At 32.8% G+C, this 20,094-nt stretch overlaps 4 protein-coding genes and 1 pseudogene across 6 annotated transcripts; 2 read left to right on the top strand and 3 right to left on the bottom strand.

Annotated features, from left to right (window-relative positions):
* Positions 1–6,828: 6,828 nt before the first annotated feature.
* Positions 6,829–7,000, top strand: LOC125197677 (small nucleolar RNA U3; annotated as a pseudogene).
* Positions 7,001–7,914: 914 nt separating this feature from the next.
* On the top strand, positions 7,915–8,506 carry MT3 (metallothionein 3). Its single transcript, XM_089070172.1, has 3 exons — positions 7,915–8,073; positions 8,152–8,193; positions 8,282–8,506. The coding sequence occupies exons 1-3, from the start codon at positions 8,024–8,026 to the stop codon at positions 8,370–8,372; spliced, it is 183 nt and encodes a 60-aa protein (XP_088926298.1). The 5' UTR covers positions 7,915–8,023; the 3' UTR covers positions 8,373–8,506.
* A 76-nt stretch (positions 8,507–8,582) lies between these two features.
* Positions 8,583–15,982, bottom strand: LOC125196321 (cytochrome c oxidase copper chaperone 1-like). 3 transcript variants are annotated; one of them, XM_089070170.1, is made up of 2 exons: positions 15,834–15,982; positions 8,583–8,984 (listed from the first exon to the last, which is right to left on the bottom strand). In XM_089070170.1, exon 2 carries the CDS (start codon positions 8,982–8,984, stop codon positions 8,757–8,759), a length of 228 nt encoding a protein of 75 aa, XP_088926296.1. In that variant the 5' UTR covers positions 15,834–15,982; the 3' UTR covers positions 8,583–8,756. The 3 variants fall into 3 exon arrangements, with proteins under 3 accessions (XP_088926296.1, XP_088926297.1, XP_088926295.1); XM_089070171.1 differs by lacking the exon at positions 15,834–15,982 and adding an exon at positions 15,472–15,734; XM_089070169.1 differs by lacking the exon at positions 15,834–15,982 and adding an exon at positions 14,710–14,874.
* On the bottom strand, positions 13,861–14,629 carry LOC148928519 (uncharacterized). Its single transcript, XM_089070168.1, has 2 exons — positions 14,074–14,629; positions 13,861–13,999 (listed from the first exon to the last, which is right to left on the bottom strand). Exons 1-2 carry the CDS (start codon positions 14,627–14,629, stop codon positions 13,995–13,997), a joined length of 561 nt encoding a protein of 186 aa, XP_088926294.1. The 3' UTR covers positions 13,861–13,994.
* A 2,406-nt stretch (positions 15,983–18,388) lies between the features above and the next one.
* Positions 18,389–19,899, bottom strand: LOC125197200 (uncharacterized). The gene is made up of 2 exons (XM_048095913.2): positions 19,566–19,899; positions 18,389–19,297 (listed from the first exon to the last, which is right to left on the bottom strand). The coding sequence occupies exon 2, from the start codon at positions 19,227–19,229 to the stop codon at positions 18,795–18,797; it is 435 nt and encodes a 144-aa protein (XP_047951870.1). The 5' UTR covers positions 19,230–19,297; positions 19,566–19,899; the 3' UTR covers positions 18,389–18,794.
* Positions 19,900–20,094: the final 195 nt, after the last annotated feature.

Raw genomic sequence — 20,094 nt, 5'->3', positions numbered from 1 at the left:
ATACACTAGCCTTTTCAAATCCAAAAAATCTGTGTTTGTGATTATCTATAAAAGTTTACCCTGAACTACGTAAAATGTGTGTATTGTTTATATTCTATAATTTACATTAAAGTATTATTAATCCGTTGCCACAACCAATACACTACACTGCTACATACAGCATGCTTATCATGATATACACAAAGTAAGAAGTATGTAAACTAACCTGCAAACTATGATAAGCTGGGATTAAAGTTTCTATGCTCATTTAATAAGTAAAATGAAATGAAATACATCAACCAAAAATGGTGCTTGTTCCTATAGCAAAAAAATAGTAGTAGTAAAAGATAATGTTGGAATAATTTTGGAAAAAAGAAAGATGAGAGGAGTAGGAGAGTCCAATTCTCATACAATCAAGATTCTTTGACCACCTATAAATAGACACAGAAGGAAAATATAGCAATCCAACTTATTACTACATACTGAATACTAATACTATCATTTATACCAATCCAAAACCAAAAACTGCACGTATATATCCATCTCATTTTCATCTTCTTCTTTAACTACGCATTTTTTTAATGAATACTATAATTGCAGGAAGCACCGAAGCAGGGGTATTAAGACCGAGAAGAGGTAGTCTTAAAGAAATTGAAAAAATTTATTAAGAAATTGACATTTAGTAAAAATGGAAATAAAACATGAGTCTAGAATAATCAATCGAACTATAAATTTATAGGGAAAATTGTCATTATAAATCATAATTTTTGGTTCACTTACGGTTAATCTCACAATTTTCAAAAGTAATGAAGTAAAGTAGAACTACCTCCGTCCTTGAAAATTTGTCTCATTTTTCCATTTCCATCCGTCCCTCAAAGTTTGTCACATTTCACTTGTACCATTTTTTATAGTGGACCTTGTTATCCACTAACTAATTCCTACTCACATTTTATTATAAAATTAATATATAAAAGTAGGACTCACAATCCACTAACTTTTTCAACTCACTTTCCATTACATTTCTTAAAACTCGTGTCGGGTCAAAATGGGACAATATTTGGGAGTCGGAGGTAGTATAACTTTTATAGCTTTCACAATTATATATTCCATGCCATACAATTCATTTCACTCAAATTCCTATGATAGTGCATCAAGCCAATAACATGCAAACAAAACGAGATCCGTATATAGGTGCATACTGATATCTGATCTGTATATTGATCCATATGTAAAATTAACATGCGGAGGATGAATCAGGACAACCATACAATTGAATCAGCACATCATACAATACAATCAACATATATGCTAAAAACTCAATCAACATATAGTAAAAATTAAAGTATAATCAATATACATTACAAGTTCAATTAGTGCATACTCCCTCCGTCTCATAAAAATGAAACCTATGAGACAACATAAGTTTTAATGCACAATTAGTAAAGTAAAAGAAGGATTAAAAGAAAAAATAATTAGAGCATTGTTAGTGGAAAATGAGGTTTGCCCCTTTTAGAGAAGAGGAAACATCTTTTTTAGTCCACAAACTTTGCCAAAGTATCATTTTAGGTCCCGTGAACTTTGAAAATATCATTTGAGATCTATCAACTATGGATTAATATCAATTGAAGTACTTTTTTACTATTTCAAAATTTTTCTGGACGAAAATACCCTCAATATTTTTAAGGGTATATATTTTTAATAAACTTATCATATACTCATATTTTTTATAAATATCTTTACTATATATTTTTGATGAATTTTCTAAATATAATTTGACCTTCAATATTATCACTTAATTTTGTGACATGCAAGAAAAGATCCTTATTTAATTTTTTATTATTAAAGAAAAGTTCTTTATTCAATTTAAAATTTCTTTAATATAAAAAAATTGAAGAAGCAATTTGATTTGCATGTCACAAAATTAAGTGATAATATTGAAGGTCAAATTATATTTAGAAAATTCGTCAAAAATATATTGTAAAGATATTTATAAAAAAAATATGAGTATATGATAAGTTTATTAAAAATATACACCCTTTAAGGTATTGAGGGTATTTTCGTCCAGAAAAACTTGAAAATAGTAAAAAAGTACTTCAAATGATATTAGTCCATAGTTGATGGACCTCAAATGATATTTTCAAAGTTCACGAATCTAAAATGATACTTTTGTAAAGTTAATGGACCAAAAAAGATGTTCCCTCTTTAGATAAAAGAGAGATCAAAAATGAAAGTGTGCTATTTTTATGGGACAAATTAAAATGGAAAGAGTTTTATTTTTATGGGATGTAGAGACTCTTACACATTGTAATAAATATTTAGTACAAATTAAATTAGTTAAGTTAAAATAATCATTACAAAAATAATAAAGTGATAGATTTTGATCCTTAAACGATCAGTGGATTTAAAATCATTCTGAGATCATTTTCCGATTTCGACGTTTTTGGTGTGGTGGTTAATATATAATGGGTATGTTATATATACATATTTCCGATGCCACATACATAAGAGATTTTTTATGGTACATATAAAGATTTTATTTGTATAGATATAGTTTTTTTTCTGTCGTAAATTACACTGATCAATTTTATTGAAAAAACATTCTAATATGTACAATTAATTTTTCGTTAGAATCGTAATTAAATTACCTTTATTTTGACATATAGTACATGAAAAATATTGTAATGATAAAGTTATGAGAAATTTTATATTTTAATGGTCTTTAAAAGAGAAATTCAAAAATATAAAATGACCTATATATCTTTCATCTCATGTTTTGAGAAATTTAAAAATACAAAGTGACTTATGGTAAGCAAAAAGTATGCGGTCAATATTAATTACTCCGGTTAAAAAAAAGATTTGATTATTTTTCCAATACATTCATATAGAAAGTACTCTAACAAATGTCTCATTTGATTAAGTGTGAGTTATAAGAAACTATATGACATGGAGTACATGTGGTGGCTGGAGTAGCAACATCGGCGGAGAACGAGCTCAGTGTCCCCATCAAATATATTTCTCAAACAATTTATTGAGGTTTTCTCTGCATGATAATCTGATCATACTTATGGATTATGTTTGGTTTTTTATTAATCACTAACCTATATACATAATGTCAATTTATTGGTCTGGGCACGTGCATTGCATATTGATATTGCACGAACATTACACGTCCTATATAATATAGCAATATAGCAATATAGTTAAGATAGCAATATAGTTAAGATAGCAATATATACAATCACCAACTAGGATCTATGTTGGTTCAAGGGAGGGATTGCTCTCCTGCATTTGCACTATCTTCGCATTTAACTTGCACGACTATGTGCTTCACACATATTTTTACTATCAACACTTAATTCATAAAAAATTTATACTCCATTTGTTCCATGTTAATAGAGGCATTTCATTTTCTGTACTTATTTTAAAAAATAATAGTACTAATAAATAGTTAAGTGGACTTGTGGAGAAATATATCACACCCATGGGCCTAGTTGGTGAATTGCCTCTACACGACTTTTCCGTTCACCAGAAAAGTCCCACAAGACGTGAATCTTGATGGTGATTAAATTATTTAATTGATTAATTAATTAAACTCGGGGGTGATTGAATCACAGCCCTATCTATATGTAATGTCAATTTATTGGTCCGGGTACGCACATTGCACGAAAGTTACACGTGTATATATATAATACAGCAGTATAGAAAGCATTAGCATATACAATTGGTAAATATAGCATTATACCTAATTAAAGACTCTCCGAATGTATTACACATCTCATAGTTGCATTAATTCTGGGATGTGTGAACCAAATAGGAGAGTTAGGTCTGTGTAGTCATTCTACATGTTACACAAACACAAATCTATGTCCGGTAAAAACACCTTAACAAGAAGCTTGTTTCCATGCTAATCTTAGAATTGTAATGACAAGAGAAACCCCAACTTAGCTTCTTTTCTCTAACTTTGTGCTGCAATTATTTACGTCAGAAATTTAAAAAAAATAACCAAATTGAGGGAACATAATAAAGCACCCTTAAGTTGAGGATATAATTGTCCACAAAATGTTAATATTTTGCTTTTCAAATATATTTTTGGTTTGCATCTCTTAGTTTTAGTTAGAAAACCAAGATAAAACGCTTTTCAAAATGTGAGTGATGTATTTAGAAACATAAATTAGCATAGACTAAAAATATCCTTCGGCATTTTTATTAGTGTGTCAAAGACAAGAATCAAGATGGGATTAAGAAGAATTAAATCAAGAAGGAATTTACTAAAATTACAACAAATCAAGTTTTGTATCAAAATAAATAAATCTTTCATATATATCTACAATTGGAGTAAATAAAAGGTTATAGTGTACTGCGTCATTCCTTAACAATTTCATTTTCTCACTCCTAATTATTGAAAAAAAAAGTTAAAAAAAATGAGTAATATATACTACCTCCGTCCCTGAAAATTTGATACAGTTTACTATTTTGGTCCATCCCTGAAAATTTGATACACTTCACTTTTACCATTTTTTGTAGTGGACCTCATATTCCACTAACCCATTCCTACTCACATTTTATTATAAAACTAATACTTTAAAAGTAGGACCCACATCCCACCAACTTTTTCAACTCACTTTCCATTACATTTCTTAAAATCCGTGTCGGGTCAAAGTGTAGCAAATTTTGGGGGACGGATGTAGTATAATATATTGATGAGTGGTAAAATTGAAAGTTTGACGCCATTCACTTTTTTCATAGAAGTCTGAAATATTGAGTCACTTAAAAATAAAATTTAAAAGAATAGAATGCGAAAAAAAAAATAACAAAGTAAAGAATTCGAGACAAATTTCAATTTCATAAAGTTGAGATAAAGACACGACTGGCTTAAAATTATGAAGAATTTGTTCCTTCTAAAAGTAGCAATACATATCACTATTGTTGATGTTTGCTCTCTCAACCGAATATTTAAAATGAGACGTATGGATCTTAAATTACTTTAAAACATGAAACGAATAAGTTGAAAGAAGACCAATTGAAGTTCACAGAAGAAATTACAATGGAAAATATAAATTAGTATAAAATCGATTTGAAAACTTTTCAGTAATATCACTGTCTTCTTAAATTTTATCAAACTATTGGTTTAGTACATATATATAATTTGCTGTATTTATTAGTCTGTAGAGCAATTTTACAAATATTAAATAAGACACTTTGGTTTATAAAATAGTCTTATTTTTCATTGTTGTCATTCCACAAAATTAGCTTATTTCTATATTTGACAAAAAAAATTCTCTATTATGAAGTAATCTCATTCTCTAAATATCAATAATCTAATTACTTTTTTCTTATCTATTTTCTATTTCACTAATTTCATATTAAAATTCGTGTCATCCCCAAAATCTCTATTTTTTATGAAAACTAGTATCACGCTTGTGCTATGCACGGATTAATATTATTTAAAACATTGATTTTTAATTTTAAATTAATTAAAAAAAATTAGAATCAATATTAATAATGAACAATATGAGTAACAATTCAGTTATATGAGAATAAAAAATCTATACAAATCAATATTGAAGCATAATACATTTGAAACAAATCACATAATATAATGTTTAAACATTAAATCATGGAGTAGGAAGATAAAAATATATCAGAGTGAAGAATTAAACACAATAAATAATTATTCATTATTTTTAAAACTTCGTTACACAATATATTAACTACTATAAAATTAAAATCACCCTTATTATTATAAACTAAAACCTTCAATTTTTCACCAATTCAGAGGCTCCACTTAATCACAATTACTTTTAATAATGAATTTGTACATGCCGTCAGTTTTCACTTTTAATTCAACTAACATTAAAATACATTTGATGAAAAAAAATTCACCATTAATGTGCATTCAATTTTCAATCGGCAATTTCATGATAATAATAATAATAAGAAATCGGTTAGCCTTCTCTAAAATTGGTCTTCTCTTCTTCCAGCAACAAATGCTAATTAACATAAAATTAGGAAGTCAATTCAATCGAAGAGTCTCTTTGGCAAAAATCAAATCTCTATAAATAACAATGCACAAAACAACTTTTACTAATCAAAATCCCAACAAATGAAAAAAAATAAAAATAAAAAGAAGAAAAAGGTCTGTTTTGCTGCATCATATGAAGGTTTGATTTGATGATTATGTTGGTTGAATCTTAAATTGAATTATATTTTAAATGGTATTCTTATAAGTATCAAGAGGATGGAGGCTTCCTTGACAATATTCAAATAACCAACTAACACTGAAAATCAACAAAAAAGAAGCACGCAATTGTATGGTGAGAAGTAACGGTCGTCTTTCATGAATTAGTGAAGAAGACTGTGAATAGGGGAGTGAAGGGACCATAGTCCATGAATACGAAAGAAGAAAAAAAATCAGCGCATTAAAGTTCTAAATACTATAAAAACAATAAGATATAACTGTGAAAACCTTATAAGATAAAACCAAGATAGGAATGAAATTGCACCTGGAATTCCCGAACTTTGAATGTAGGACTAAGGATAGCACATTGTAAAGCACAGTCTTTGGCAACACATTCACTTGCATTCATTGTACGCCTCAGCTCCATCCCAAAGAACTCGGTCAAAATCTTAATCATAGCAGGGACTCGAGAGCCTGATCCATCAACTTCAACTGAATGTATATTCTCAATAGTCAGTTCATCATCTGCTAGAGCCTTCTCCAGCGGCTTCTTCACACGCTCAAATTATACAAATGCATTTTAAAGTATATTTATTTGTAGCTAACCTCCCACTCACTCACGTATATATGAAACATGGCTGTCTCAGTGTTAGCTTCCAATGTCACATTTTACGACCTTACTTGAACAGGATCTGTTCTATAGGCTCGTACCTCTGTATCCTTGATTTCTAAGGAGACAGGAAACCATGTCTGGTGGATGAACCTGGCACGCGGTGCGGTAGATGATCGTTCTTGGCTCGACTCCGGTCCTGTCAGGATGGCTAGGCAGTTGTCTGACAGACTCTAAATCTTTATGCCCGCAGGGGCCTAGCGCAGTTGGCAATGGAGGGGCAGATTTTGCTGCAATGAGCCTGGGTTCGAATCCCACTGCTGTCGTGTAGTTGCTTCCATCTCTCAGGCACAAGTGTGAAGCCTTGGGAGATGGGCTTCTGGCAGTCAGTGGGTTAAGGCCTCCCCCTTAACGGACTACTGCGTACCCTGATTTAACCCCCTCACATAATGTCGGCCCGGAGTGTGGGGGCCGCCAAGACGACGGAATCGTTTTTTTTTGCTGCAATATATGAAACATGGGAAACTAATCTCCAAGAAATATATGTATATTAGAATTATATATTTATTAGAATTAATTTCTGAATTTTATATTAATTACCTTTACATCCCTCAGCATAAAATGATTATTCAAAATCTCTCAAAACTCTAATTTTATATATTGTATAGATTATTTTAGTAAAAATATTTTTATGATAATTCAAACTCTCTGTTATTTTCACATTTGCTCTTCTTTTTATTCACATTCAATTAAGAATACTCTAATCATTATTTTGTTTCTCATATTTTATAAAATTTATAAACTCGTGCGATCCACTATAAAAAGGATTTTCCATACTAAAGAACGTGAGATTAAAACAAGTGGGAACAACTAAAATATGATAAATTTATCATCTTCTAAAGGAGTAATAAATTTGCAACAAAAGAAAACACATCCCATAAGATATTTAATCAAACAGTCATAGTTTGGAATATAAATTTATATGTTTATCCTAAAAGCATAAAACTAAAGGAAACCAATGTAGTAGAATAAGTAGTGATGTTGAAATTTCCAAAAATGAAAAATAAGAAGATGAGACAGAGGCCCTCCCATCCCAACTCCCATAACCAAGATTCTTTCAACTTTTTCACCTCTCATCTCCATTCTCCACCACCTATAAATAGGCATCTCCTCCACAAACAATGAAAATATAGCAAACCAGACTTCATACATACAAACTCCATATCTACTCAGTTTCCTCTTCAACCTCACCAAACATGTCTGACAAGTGCGGTAGCTGCGACTGCTCTGACAAATCCCAGTGCACGTAAGTAAATACTCTCTCTTTCATCTCGAATAAGTTCTCAGCAGTCGATTTATCAATTTTTTATTCGACATATTGCAGGAAGCAGGGGTACACGGCCGACATCATTGAGACCGAGAAGAGGTATGGTTGATCAAAACCAAAACTTAAATCTACTATAGAAGATATTGAGTTGGACTAACTAGGATTGTTTCCCTTATTGTGGTTGCAGCTATGTCATGCCGGTGGATGCTGCTGAGCATGACGGCAAGTGCAAGTGCGGCAGCAGCTGCAGCTGCAGCGACTGCACCTGCGGCCACTGAGAGCATGACCTAATATTGGGTTGGGGGCACTAGATTTCTTATCTTATTATGTAATCCTCTATAGCACTAAATAAGTTTATCTGTGTCCCTTCCTACTATCCTTACTCAATGAATTAAATGACTCTCTCTCTCTCTCTCTCTCTCTCAAATTTCGTCTCTTCCCCCGCATCAGCCATCAATTGCAGGAATCCAAATACAACAGAGACGAGATGAACAAATATCACTTCATAAATTTCTCAATATCAGAGAATGGAACAGTTGTTTTTACATTGTTTTTATTATTTTCAAAACAAGTTAATTTTCCAATCTCTATAACTTAAAAAAATGTACTCCATAATAATGTTTTCAACTATCCAAGTTGATTTATGAAAGCTATCTCAGATTTCAAACATTAAACCCTTCTGCACGAAGGCATTTGCGGTGAGCCTCAATCCATTTTTCACAAGCAGATTCGCCATGCTCCACAATGCATTCATCCCTCAACTTCTTAGTGTCGGGGCAAGCACAGCAGATCTTCTTCTTTGGCTTTACATCGGGTACAGAACCTTGGTCGTCCAGCGATTTTATGGATACAACAGGGGAGGAATTCTGACTTGAAGATCCAGCACCCATCTACGAGCAAGTAAAAGGCATAGAAATTAACTTATATATTATATTGTTGAGACATTATCCAATGAAAGAAATAACAAAAAAAGAAACAAAGGCAGCAGAAACTGAAAAATAAAGGAAAAACTGCAACCAATCTGTGCAATTATAATTGCCATAATTTATTAACTGAATCATGTTGGTCAATGGTCATTCCTACCAAGTTAAAGGTTTTTATATGATCCCTTTTGAAAAATCAAGAGAATTGTAACATGCTCCTATTAACTAAGTAAAAGAGCTGATAACTGATTCATCAAACGACAATTGCATTCTTAAACGTAGAATAGAGTAAGGACCTACATGGTGTTGCATGACAGAAATTTCTTTAATGATTCGAGTAACTTATCCGATACTCCAATTATCAAATACCACAAACAGCTTCCAGATCTAACAAGAACCAAATATAAACAAGAACCAATAATATTCCCTTAAGTCTCACACCCCATCTAACCATTTTCCCTTCAAGATCCCCATAAAAGAAGGATGTCCTAAGCCTAGGAGATAAGGAGAGTGGATAACAGATGAAAAGGGTGCTTCTTATCCCATCAAGATCCTCATCAAACTGCTGAGAGATTGATCATCTCAAACACGACTTAATTCTGAATCCATTGCACAAACCTCTGTACTAGAACGCTTAACCATAAAGAAAACTCTTCATACCGAAAACCTAGTAATTCAAATGCTTGATTTCACATTACTTCAGAAATCAGATTATTTTCTACAGTTCATTTATGATGGGCGATCCTTTCATCAGCTTTACTCAACAAAAGATCCAATTTTTCGCATACTATGCACGTTTTACTAAGCTATTTTCTACTTTTAGTCACAATAACAAATCTCCGCCCTGCAATTCTAATCTACCAGCTGAATTCTCCCCAAGAAAAATTGCCAAAACCAAATCCAATCCGAAAACGTGTTATATATGTTTCACGGGGGATCAATAGTATTCTTATCGAATCCAAAGAGAACTATGATAAAATATTTTCAACATATAATCTGTTAGGTAAGATATATAATGATGATTTTATGACTTAGGATTAGGGAATCCTTATTAGAAGACTTGGATAACTTAGAATCGTATAAAATACTTTCAGATCAAGTATTTTGAGTGCACAAAATCTATGATCGGATAAGACCAAGTTTCCTTAGATGATTGTTCATTCTCTGATCTGTATTTAATCAAAAATCAGCCTAAACCGTCGACAATTAACTGCCAAGGCAGTTAATTAACTAAAACTGATTCCAAACTGTTAATAACTGTTTAAAAACTGTTAAAACAGTTAATTCAAACACTAAAATAAGATAGAACAAGCTTCTAATGAAGCAGCCGAATTGTTTAGAAATTAAAGTGATAAACACTAAAATTCCAACATTCTTCCTTAGAATTAAAGTGCTAATACACTAAAATTCCAACATTCCTCCCCTATTTTAGTGGATTTATAAGCATGATCAAATCAAAAGAACAAAAAACAAAAATTATGCATAAATGAAAATATCACAAGGATTGAATTTCCATTTTAGTATATCAATGTACAAACATTCTAATTATAAGAGTGGTCTAAGACTTGAACTCTTACAATTCCTTTGAATATCAGTCTTAATATACACATAATTATCAAACAATTAATCTAAACCTGACACCTTTATAACAAGTCTAGTGTCCATATCCTTCAACAAACATTTATAAAGCTAAGTCCAGAGCTTTATTGGAACAACTTGGATTCCATGTTTGTATAGGTAGCTTTTCATCTTGTTCTGTCAAAACAATTTGCCAAAAAAACTATTAAGAAGCAAAACTTCAACCTCCTTCAAACTGACAGATTATTACACATACCTTGGATGGTTTGAACATGTGTCTATCTCACATATTTAGGCTTTCCACATTGAATTTCACATCTAATATCAAATTAGAAGGAAATTGGGTATCCCAAACAGATAAGATTAGATGGACTTGAGCCCCACCCTTTTAGCAGATTTGATAACTAAATCTTTAGCCAAGCCTTTGGTTAGATGGTCTGCCAGATTTTGTTGTGTCCCAACAAATTCAACTGAAATGACCCCATGAGTGATCAGCTCCCTAACCATGCTATGTCTGACACCTAAATGTCTAGACTTCCCATTGTAAACTTGGCTATATACTTTAGCCAATGTTGCTGCACTGTCACACCTTATAGAGATAGGTGATATAGGCTTAGGCCATAAAGGAATTTCATAAACCAAATCCCTTAACCATTCTGCCTCCTTTTCAGCAGCGGCTAGTGCTACAAATTCTGACTCCATTGTAGAACTTGTGATGCAAGTTTGCTTCTTAGAAGCCCAAGAGATAGCTCCACCTCCTAGCAAGTAAATCCAACCACTAGTAGAGGAATGATCCTCTGGATTGGCTATCCAACTTGCATCAGAATATCCTTCTAAGATAGAAGGAAAATCTGAGTAACACAAACCATAGTTTATGGTTCCTTTGAGGTACTTAAGTAACCTCCTCACTGCTTGCCAGTGATGAATACTAGGACTATGTGTAAATCTACTTAATCTTCCCACAGCAAAAGCTATGTCAGGCCTAGTACTTATCATTGCATACATTAGGCAACCTATTACTTTAGAGTATTCCAATTGTGAAACTGTTTTTCCTCTATTAGGTAAGAGTTTTACATTAGGATCCATAGGTGTGCTAACTGGAGTACAGTTTCCATAATTGAACCTTTTCAACACTTTCTCAATGTAATGAGATTGTGTGATAGATATTCTGTTAGGAGCCTCTTTTATTATCCTAATTCCCAATATGACTTCAGCCTCACCTAAATCTTTCATTGAGAACTTAGATGATAGGAATTTCTTTGTCTCATCTATCTGGTCTTGACTAGTACCAAACAGAAGCATATCATCTACATAAAGGCAGATAATAATTCCTTTACCAAATTTATCAAACTTAGAATAAACACACTTATCAGCTTGATTCAATAGAAAACCATTTGATAAAACAATATCATCAAACTTTTGATGCCACTGTTTTGGTGCTTGTTTCAAGCCATATAATGATTTGATCAACTTGCACACCTTGTGTTCATTTCCTGGTAAAGAATATCCCTCAGGCTGCTTCATGTAGATTTCCTCATCCAAATCACCATTTAAAAAGGTTGTTTTAACATCCATTTGGTGTATAAGGAGTTTATTAATAGAAGCCATAGCTACTAGCAATCTAATAGTAGATATTCTAGCTACAGGAGCATAAGTATCAAAGTAGTCTATCCCCTCCTTTTGTCTAAATCCTTGAATGACAAGCCTAGCTTTAAACTTGTCTATAGACCCATCAACTTTCATCTTTCTTTTAAAGATCCATCTACACCCCAATGGTTTACAACCAGGGGGCAGATCAGTTAATTCCCAAGTGTTATTTTGGAGTATATAATCCATTTCATCATCTATAGCCTCTTTCCAGAATGAGACATCTCTAGATGACATGGCTTCTTTGAAAGTCTTAGGATCCTCTTCAATTATAGAACAGTAGGGGTACTGGGATTGTAATTCATCCCTTGATCCTTCAATAAGATGGATTTGAAAGCCTTTATCTAGATTACTTTGATTTCTTGGCCTTACACTCCTTCTAACCCAATGTTGAGTTGAAGGTTCCTCTGATTGATTTTCAGAAATTACTAATCTATTTTTAGAATTAGAAAATAGATCCTTAGGCCTTGTGATAGATGTGAATCTATTTTCATCAAAGATTGCATCTCTTGACTCTATAACAGAGTTCACAGAGACAAATTTGTTAGGTTCTAAGACATAAAACCTATAAGCCTTTGAATGATTTGCATAACCAATGAAAATGCAATCAATTCCCTTTTCACCCAATGTCCTACGCTTGGGATCAGTGAGTTTAACTACTGCTCTGCAGCCCCACACTTTAAGATAGTTTAAGTTTGGAGGTTTTCCAAACCACAACTCATAAGGTGTAGCTTTACTTTTCTTATTTGGAACTCTATTTAATATATAGCAGGCAGTAATCATAGCTTCTCCCCAAAAACCTTCATTTAAACCAGAATATGATAACAAAGAGTTAACCATTTCTTTCAACACTCTGTTCTTTCTTTCAGAGATTCCATTCTGTTGTGGAGTATAAGGGGCTGTTATTTGGTGAATTATTCCCACTGATTCAAAATAACTAGGATCATAGTATTCACCTCCCCTATCAGATCTAAAAATCTTTATAAATTCACTCTTTTGTACCTCAACTTCTGTCTTATATACCTTGAATTTCTCTAAGGCTTCATCCTTAGAACTTAGCAAGTATACATAACAATATCTAGTTGAGTCATCAATAAAAGTAATAACATACTTCTTATTTCCAATTGATGGTGTTGAGTGAAATCACAGATATCACTATGGATTAATTCCAGTAGTTTAGATTCTCTCACAACATTATTGAAAGGTTGCCTTGTGATCTTAGTTAACATACATGTTTTACATTTATCTTTGCTAACTGTAAAGGCAGGGATTAAGCTATTTTTAGACATCTCAATTAGTCTTTTATAATGCACATGTCCTAACCTTTCATGCCACAAATCAGTAGTTGAAAGTTCATTAGAAGTCATCACATAAGCAGAATTATCAACAAAGCAAGATTCAATATTTAATCTTAACATACCATTGCATAAATAACCAAAACCAACAAATACACCATGTTTAGATAAAATATATTTATTAGCTTCAATAACTTGTTTATAACCTAAGTTATTAATTACAGTGCCACTCATTAGATTCTTTCTAATGGTGGGAACATACAATACATCTACTAAATCCAACTGTTTCCCAGAAGTAAAAGTTAGCCTAACATTTCCTATTCCTTCAATCGATTCACTAGAACCATTCCCCATTCTAATCACTGATCCATCAGTGATCTTCTGCAAGGATGTAAACCATCTCCTATCCTTGCAAACATGGTTTGTAGCTCCAGAATCCACCCACCAAGTGTACTCATCATCCTGTACATAGAATGAACTTGGTGTATCTGAGATATAGTTCTGAATAGAAATATTAGAATTGAATATTTTCATACCTTGAGGTACACTTGGATCCTTAGATCCACTTGGTCCAGATTTTGAACCACTTGTACTTGTACCAGCCTTGAAAACTTTCTTTCCAGACCTACAATCTTTCTTGTAGTGGCCTGGTTTCCCACACTTCCAACAAACAAGTTTTTGTTTCTTATTCTCAGAGGACTCTCCTTGAAACATTTTCCTTTTCCCTTTAAACTTCTGTCCACCTTCCACCATATTAATGGAAGATAGTCCAGCCACACTCTTTTCCTTGTTCTTTTCCATCTCCTGAATCCTTAAGGATTCTTCAATTCTGAGATGAGAACCAAGTTGCACCAAGGAAAGTTCTTCCTTTTGATGCTTTAGAGTATGTTTGAAGTCTTTCCAAGAGGGAGGCAATTTATCAATAACACTAGAAACTGATATGGCTTCATCCATATGCATCTGGTGTTGTTGAAATTGTCCAAGAATCCTTAGTAATTCATTATATTGTTCCATCACAGGTCTAGAATCTAGCATCTTATAATTATTGAAATTACTAACCAAGAATTTCTTACTAGAAGCATCCTCTGCCATGTATTTAGATTCTAGAGAATCCCATAATTCTTTGGAGGATTCAACATTCTGATAAATATCAAAGAGTGAGTCAGTCATACCATTGAGAATATGCCCTCTGCACACATAGTCATCATTCTCCCATTTCAGCCTCCTTCTGGTTTGTTCCAGAGATTCATCTTCAGTCGGTTCTGGCATGGTAGTTGTGAGCACATGAACAACCTTCAGGGTGGTCAGCAAGAAGTGCATCTTCTTTCTCCATCTTCTGAAATCTACTCCTTCAAACTTCTCCAGTTTTGTGAAGTTTGCAGTCATCTCCCTCACTGAATTGGGTCCAGTCATCTTCAAACTACTTGATCTTTGTTAGGTAAGATATATAATGATGATTTTATGACTTAGGATTAGGGAATCCTTATTAGAAGACTTGGATAACTTAGAATCGTATAAAATACTTTCAGATCAAGTATTTTGAGTGCACAAAATCTATGATCGGATAAGACTAAGTTTCCTTAGATGATTGTTCATTCTCTGATCTGTATTTAATCAAAAATCAGCCTAAACCGTCGACAATTAACTGCCAAGGCAGTTAATTAACTAAAACTGATTCCAAACTGTTAATAACTGTTTAAAAACTGTTAAAACAGTTAATTCAAACACTAAAATAAGATAGAACAAGCTTCTAATGAAGCAGCCGAATTGTTTAGAAATTAAAGTGATAAACACTAAAATTCCAACATTCTTCCTTAGAATTAAAGTGCTAATACACTAAAATTCCAACATAATCCACGATGTAAAACCATGACCAAAAGTGGCAAAAGGAGATGGAGAAAAATCGAAAAATTAATTTGAGAGAAAGATATTACCTTTGATCTCTTCCAAAATGGGGGAAGGGCTGAAGGTTGTGAATCGAAGGGAAGGGTTTAAGAAATGGGGTTTAATCAGTGGTTCTCAATTTAAAATCGTGGGCAAGCTCGGTTTTTCTTTCTTTCTTTATAAAAATTCTTTTATATCATTTAATCTCAATTGAAGTGATCACAATTCACAGATAATGATTGATTGCCTTCAATTCATACATAATCAAAACTAATGCAAATAAATCCGAATGCCTCAAACGCATGGCAATCAAAATTCACTGCCTTTTATGAATCAACTTTAAACAAAGCAAAAAAAAACGACCGGTTCCTAATTTATTATAAAACGGTAAATCAAAGAGAGAGATTCTTACGGCGGTGGGGCAGAGCGTGAGGGCGATGAGGGGCGACTGGAAGTTTGGAACTTGGAAACAATGGCGGCAGTGAAGACAAGGACAAAATTTGGGCTGCCAAAATCGGCCTTCTTTATTTAATATGATCACTAATGAAGCCCAACTAGTGGCAAGAATATTAGACAGAGAGATGCTACCTCTGTCTGACAAAAAAAAATTGACAAAGTTGTGAATTAGACGGATTTTAATTCGCAATTTGTGAAATAATAGAGAGGTAAAAAAAGATGGTGGGTCTAATGGTAGTGGATTGTGAGATCTCACATTTAGACTAATGTGTAGGATTATTATATGTTTAAAACTTTTCATATTTAGAATTGATATAGTGGACGGCTCAAAATGGTAAAATTAGTCTATTTTCAGAATATGGATCTCAATTCACTTATATTCGAGATCTGAGATTAAATTTGTTAATCTTTTGAAATATGAGATCGCGACATACGAATCAGAATAATAGAATTTTTTTTTTCTTTTTTTTCTTATCATTTCTCTTCCAATATATATCACTTGACCAAATCACTCCTCAAATTTAGACCTAAATTCAGGGAGACCAATTGATTATGAATTCTTATATTTTTTAAACAGTATATTTTGAAAACTCTTATCGCAAATGGGCTCAAGTAATTTTGACATTGAGGATTAATTAATTTGTTGATTAGGAGACTTAAGTTTTCAACTATTAATTAATTGTTTCAATTTTAGATTGGAGTTTAATTATCTTATGGAATGACCATCGTAGTAAATTTCAATTTTATCCATTTGAATAATATCTTACTACCTCCATTTCATATTAGGAATCACATTTACTTTTCTACACTCATTTTATGAAAATTATAATAAGCAAGAGAAAGAATAATGTAGAAGTAATACTATTTATTAATAATAACGTTCATTGAAGTTTTTATTTATCAGAACAATCATTTTTGTTCAAAAGAAGAATAACCACGGTACATTATTATAGTACTAATAATTTGTCAATTAGAACAATAGCTTTTCTTGAAATTCGTAGTAACTTTTAGTATTTATTAAAAAATACTAATAATTTTATGTGCAAGAACAATCACTATTATGAGTTGAGCATTCTAGAATATGAACTTTTGAGCAGAATATTATTCAAAAATGGATTGTATAAGAAGGTCATCAGGCACTTCTTATTAAAGGAAAATGTGTTTAAATGTGAAAGAACTTAGATATGGGAAAAGATTTTTTCCAAAAACAAATTTCAATTTTGGGCTTAAAATTCTTCGGCCAAAATACTTATATCTCCATTTTCCTCTCTCTTTTAGTCCTTTGTCTATTACTCTATTTTACAAAGCAATTGTTGTTGGAATGAAAATGTCAAGAGAGTGGAAAAGGTAGATGAAATGAGAGGTTGTCTATAATAAGAAAGACCGTGATGGCAGGGATGAATGATCACGAGCTTATATTTGGGAGAAAAGAAGCTGAAATAGGATTAAATTGTTTTCTATAAATTCGGAGTAAATTTAAAATTGTGAAACAACATGAGTGACAAGCACACATCACATAATGATATTAATATAAATTTGAAACTAACATGATGTGTTTGGAGTTAGTAAATAAATGCGGCATGGTATATGAAACTTAATTATCAAGTCCAACACTAGCCTATGTGAGAAAACAACATGAATATATATATAGATCAAAGAAGATAAAGAAATTGTAACACAAGGCATATGGATCCAACCAGAGACCATTCATCATTCGTCAATGAAAAAAGGGCACATTGTGACAAAGTCTCAAGAATCATCAAGATTCTCCAATAGCGCGGGAGGTAATATTGTCATGATATAGAGGATTGAGTACTCAGGGGATTACATAATCCGACAAGTGCAGAACCACACGTAAGCACCCCTTAGAAGACTAAGATGGAAAAATCATTACCAAACACTGCTGACCAATTGCTGAATTTTGCATCTTTCAACTATCCTAACAGCCTTAAAAGCAACAACTAAAGAGTGATGCTAATAGTGCATGATTTAGGAGTGCAAGAAAAAAAACAAATATGATTGTGCCATGCTACCAATATAACCTCTCTGCAAATCACATCAGGGTTCAATTTCAAAAGCATATAAATACTTTTGTTACATAAGCATTTAACAAATTAACAGCACAAAAACATTCAGTATGATACTAACATTAAAACAGCAAATTTTTTGCAACTAGTGAAGGCACAAAAAATATAAAAGAAAACCCAAAATTAGAGGATAAGTTTGACTGAGGAACGCACCTCTAGATATTAGTAAAGAGGAGCATGTCGTAAGAGACAAGCTTGAAGAGAGGCACCATAACTTGCTGAGGGAGCATAAGAAAATACGACGGGACAGAATGATTCCATCTCAAGTATGTTATGTGTGTGTGACCAATATAAAGCAAGTCTGGTTGCAGTATCGTGGATAATCAGTAATCTATTTTCCGGTTGCAAGACATTTTTATGTTGAGCAACCAGAAAGACTCAAGGCAAGTGACAATCAAAAGCATGTCAAGGATATTATCAAGACTTGAGTGGAACTCAGATCTCACAAATCATTGCCTTTTCAAGGAAATTTACAACAATGATGATCAACAATCAAAGAAGGAAAGCATTGTATGAAAAAAAAAACAGAAAAAAAGGAGAAGAAATTATTCACAGTCTTATCAGATTCAAGTGTCCATCAGATTTAGTTTGTAAATATTGAAGTTTTCTCTCTGAAGCACATCTAATCCCAGTCGAACCCCTAACTTACAAACACGGGGTGGACCACATCTCCGTAGAAAGATTTTATCCTCTTCCTCCCTTTCTGACACAAACATGTAGATCAAGCTTGCAAAACCAAATTCCACATCCACACCAGTAAAAGACATTTCAATTCCATCTTTGCCCACCAAATGCAGTATGATGAAGAACAACGACGGCTACAACAAACATCAATCATATTTCTCCCTCCACGAATACACAAGAAAGAAAACCCATGAAAGCCCTAGAATAATGTCCCCAAAAACCAGCCTCAGCCAGTCATGCCCGAGATCCTCCACCTTCCTCTCAAAGTAAATCCTCCAAATGGCCATAGCAACATGGAGAACCACACAGCCTCTAGCAAAGAAGCCATGGAACTCCTTCTCCTTAACAAATGCCACCATGAACAGCAACATCCCAACAGCGAACAAAAGCAAGCCCGAAAACGAATCAGAGGTTCGAATCAAGAGCTGATCATGAGGCGTTGAGCCCAATATCTTACTAGCATGGTCCTTACCATGGGTAAACACAAACACCTCATCCCTATAGAACATCATCATGGCTCCACATGACAAGGCCACCAAAGAATGGAGCATACAGATTAGGAAAAACCCAGATGACACCATAGATCAACCAAAAAGCTTTCTCCTTATCTCTATTAACTCAGTCGAGGATCAAGATTTGATTTTTAGGCCTGAAACGATTATCAACATCATACCTTAGACAATTAGCAATAACCACATTAAGTTTTTAATCAACCTACTTTTAACTTACTCACACCCCTTATTGCAATTTTTAGGGAAACCCCTTATTATTATACTCAAATAAAAAAAAAAAACACACACACACACACAATCCCACACAACATAATTGAAAAAGGCAACCAAAATCATGAAACAGTTCCAATTCAAAAATCAAGATTGAGATGGCAAAGTAACTGGATTTAAAAGATCAAAGATTACCTCTTCCTGCTTTCTGGATCCCTGAGTGAGGCGAGACGATGGAATTCGAAAAGAAAGAAGTGTTTTGGGGTCAAAACCTTTGAGAGTTATGGTACGTAAACGGATAATTGATGGAATAAGAAAAAATTTCTGACCCAAAAAAAATGTAATCTTTGCTTTTTACAGCTAATTAGCAGCTATATTTCGATTAACAATTGACCTTCCTTGCCCAAAACAGAAGACAAAAAAGATCCAAAATATCAAAAGAACTCAACAATCATAAATAAATTTGTTAATGGGGCCAGCTCTTTTTAATTTTTCTGTACAGAGATATCTGTATTGCAGATCTCGATTCTTGCTATATGTATATTCAACATAAATAGAGGAGCGGGTCTAACCCGATTTGGATCCGAATCTAGTAGTCGGCTCGCGATTATTACACTGCCGACAAGCCCGACATGCATCGATTTATTTGAAATTATATCCCAAATCTTTTTCTTGAATAATGACTTATATTGTGCATCATAAAATTATAAAATTACTATATATA

The sequence above is a fragment of the Salvia hispanica genome, chromosome 4, assembly GCF_029641045.1.
Source record: "Salvia hispanica isolate PSC_SH4W2 chromosome 4, Shi_PSC_v1, whole genome shotgun sequence".
Classification (NCBI taxonomy): Eukaryota; Viridiplantae; Streptophyta; class Magnoliopsida; order Lamiales; family Lamiaceae; genus Salvia; species Salvia hispanica.
Note: the sequence above shows the minus strand (reverse complement) of the source record. Positions and strands in the feature narration are given on the sequence as shown.